Source organism: Mastacembelus armatus, chromosome 21, assembly GCF_900324485.2.
Source record: "Mastacembelus armatus chromosome 21, fMasArm1.2, whole genome shotgun sequence".
NCBI classification, from domain to species: domain Eukaryota; kingdom Metazoa; phylum Chordata; class Actinopteri; order Synbranchiformes; family Mastacembelidae; genus Mastacembelus; species Mastacembelus armatus.
This window is the reverse complement of record NC_046653.1, coordinates 27,142,918-27,144,379: the sequence shown is the minus strand read 5'-3', so window position 1 is coordinate 27,144,379 and position 1,462 is coordinate 27,142,918. Positions and strand designations below refer to the sequence as shown.

Sequence of the window (1,462 nt, the reverse complement as noted above, 5' to 3'; positions counted from 1 at the left end):
ATGAAAATATTTTTGTAGAGATTTTAATGAGACCCACAGAGGGTGAGGACGACTCATAGAGTCTTTCTGCAGACTCCTAAAGTTCACTTTCTCCGATCTGGACATAAACTACAGGTCAGGTATCTGAAAGAGACAATCACATTCAATGTGTATAAAATTCTCATTGTGAGACTAGTTTCTAAATGCCTGTCATACAGTTTGTTCATATTATTCATTGTTTAATTTCTGACTATATTAATGGATGCTGAATTAAATGTATCTTATATAACACTTGATGGGTATGTGGAAGTTCACAAATATAGATTTGTTTATTTTGTGACCATGTTTGCAGCATATCTCCTAATAATCTGCTTTAATTCTTCTATTGTGTGTCTTATCTTCAATCATCAAAACCTCCATGAGCCTATGTACATTTTCATTGCAGCTTTGTTACTCAACTCTGTTCTTTACAGCACTAATATCTACCCAAAGCTACTGATCGACTTTTTATCTGAAAAACAGATCATATCATATTCAGCCTGTATCTTTCAGTATTTTATATTATACTCTTTAGGCAGTGCAGAGTTTTTACTGTTGACAGCCATGTCCTATGACAGGTATGTGTCTATATGTAAACCTCTGCAGTATCCAACTATCATGACAAAAAGAAACATCTGTATTTTACTGGTTCTTGCTTGGGTTTTAGCTGCCTGTCATGTTGTTGTCCCAACAATACTGAGTGCTGAAACTAAACTGTGTAACTTTACTTTCAAAGGAATCGTGTGTAACAATGCAATTTATGGACTTCTTTGTGTACAAACAAGTGCTCTATCTGTATATGGTGTAGTTGCTGTAGTAGATCTGATAATTCTCCCTTTTCTCTTCATAATTTTCACATACACAAAGATATTTATTATCGCCTATCGAAGTGGTAGAGAAGTCAGGAGAAAAGCTGCAGAGACCTGTTTACCTCACCTGATGGTTTTAATCAGTTTCTCCTCTTTGAGTGTGTATGATATTGTTATAGCTCGAGTTGAATCCAGTTTTCCAAAAACTGCACGTTTAATAATGACATTACAAGCAATTGTGTATCACTCTTTGTTTAATCCACTGATATATGGGCTGAAAATGAAAGAAATTTCTAAACATCTCAACAGGTTGTTCTGTCCAGCCAGAATCATCTGATGCATTAACAGTGAAATAATGATTAACTTGTCTGTTCTCCATAAGTGTCTTTACTGTTTACTACAGACACTCTTTATTTGAGACTGAACAGCACAATGTGTAAATAATAACCAGTAAAAATCATATTTACTGTTCCCAGCTGTGTCTGTCACTGCTGCACATGCTGACACCAGAGAAATTCATTATTTTTCACGTCCAGCTGGGACCTGAATGACCCTGTGTGCCTGGACAAACAGGAGAAGAAAGTTTGAGTGTGTGTGGTGGTCGGTGCTGGAGCATGTCTGATGGTTTTCATGTC

The 1,462-nt window shown here is 36.1% G+C and overlaps 1 protein-coding gene across 1 annotated transcript; it reads left to right on the top strand.

The window, feature by feature from the left end:
* Positions 1 to 237: 237 nt before the first annotated feature.
* Positions 238 to 1,164, top strand: LOC113123212 (olfactory receptor 11A1-like). Its single transcript, XM_026295033.1, has one exon. The coding sequence runs from the start codon at positions 238 to 240 to the stop codon at positions 1,162 to 1,164; it is 927 nt and encodes a 308-aa protein (XP_026150818.1).
* Positions 1,165 to 1,462: the final 298 nt, after the last annotated feature.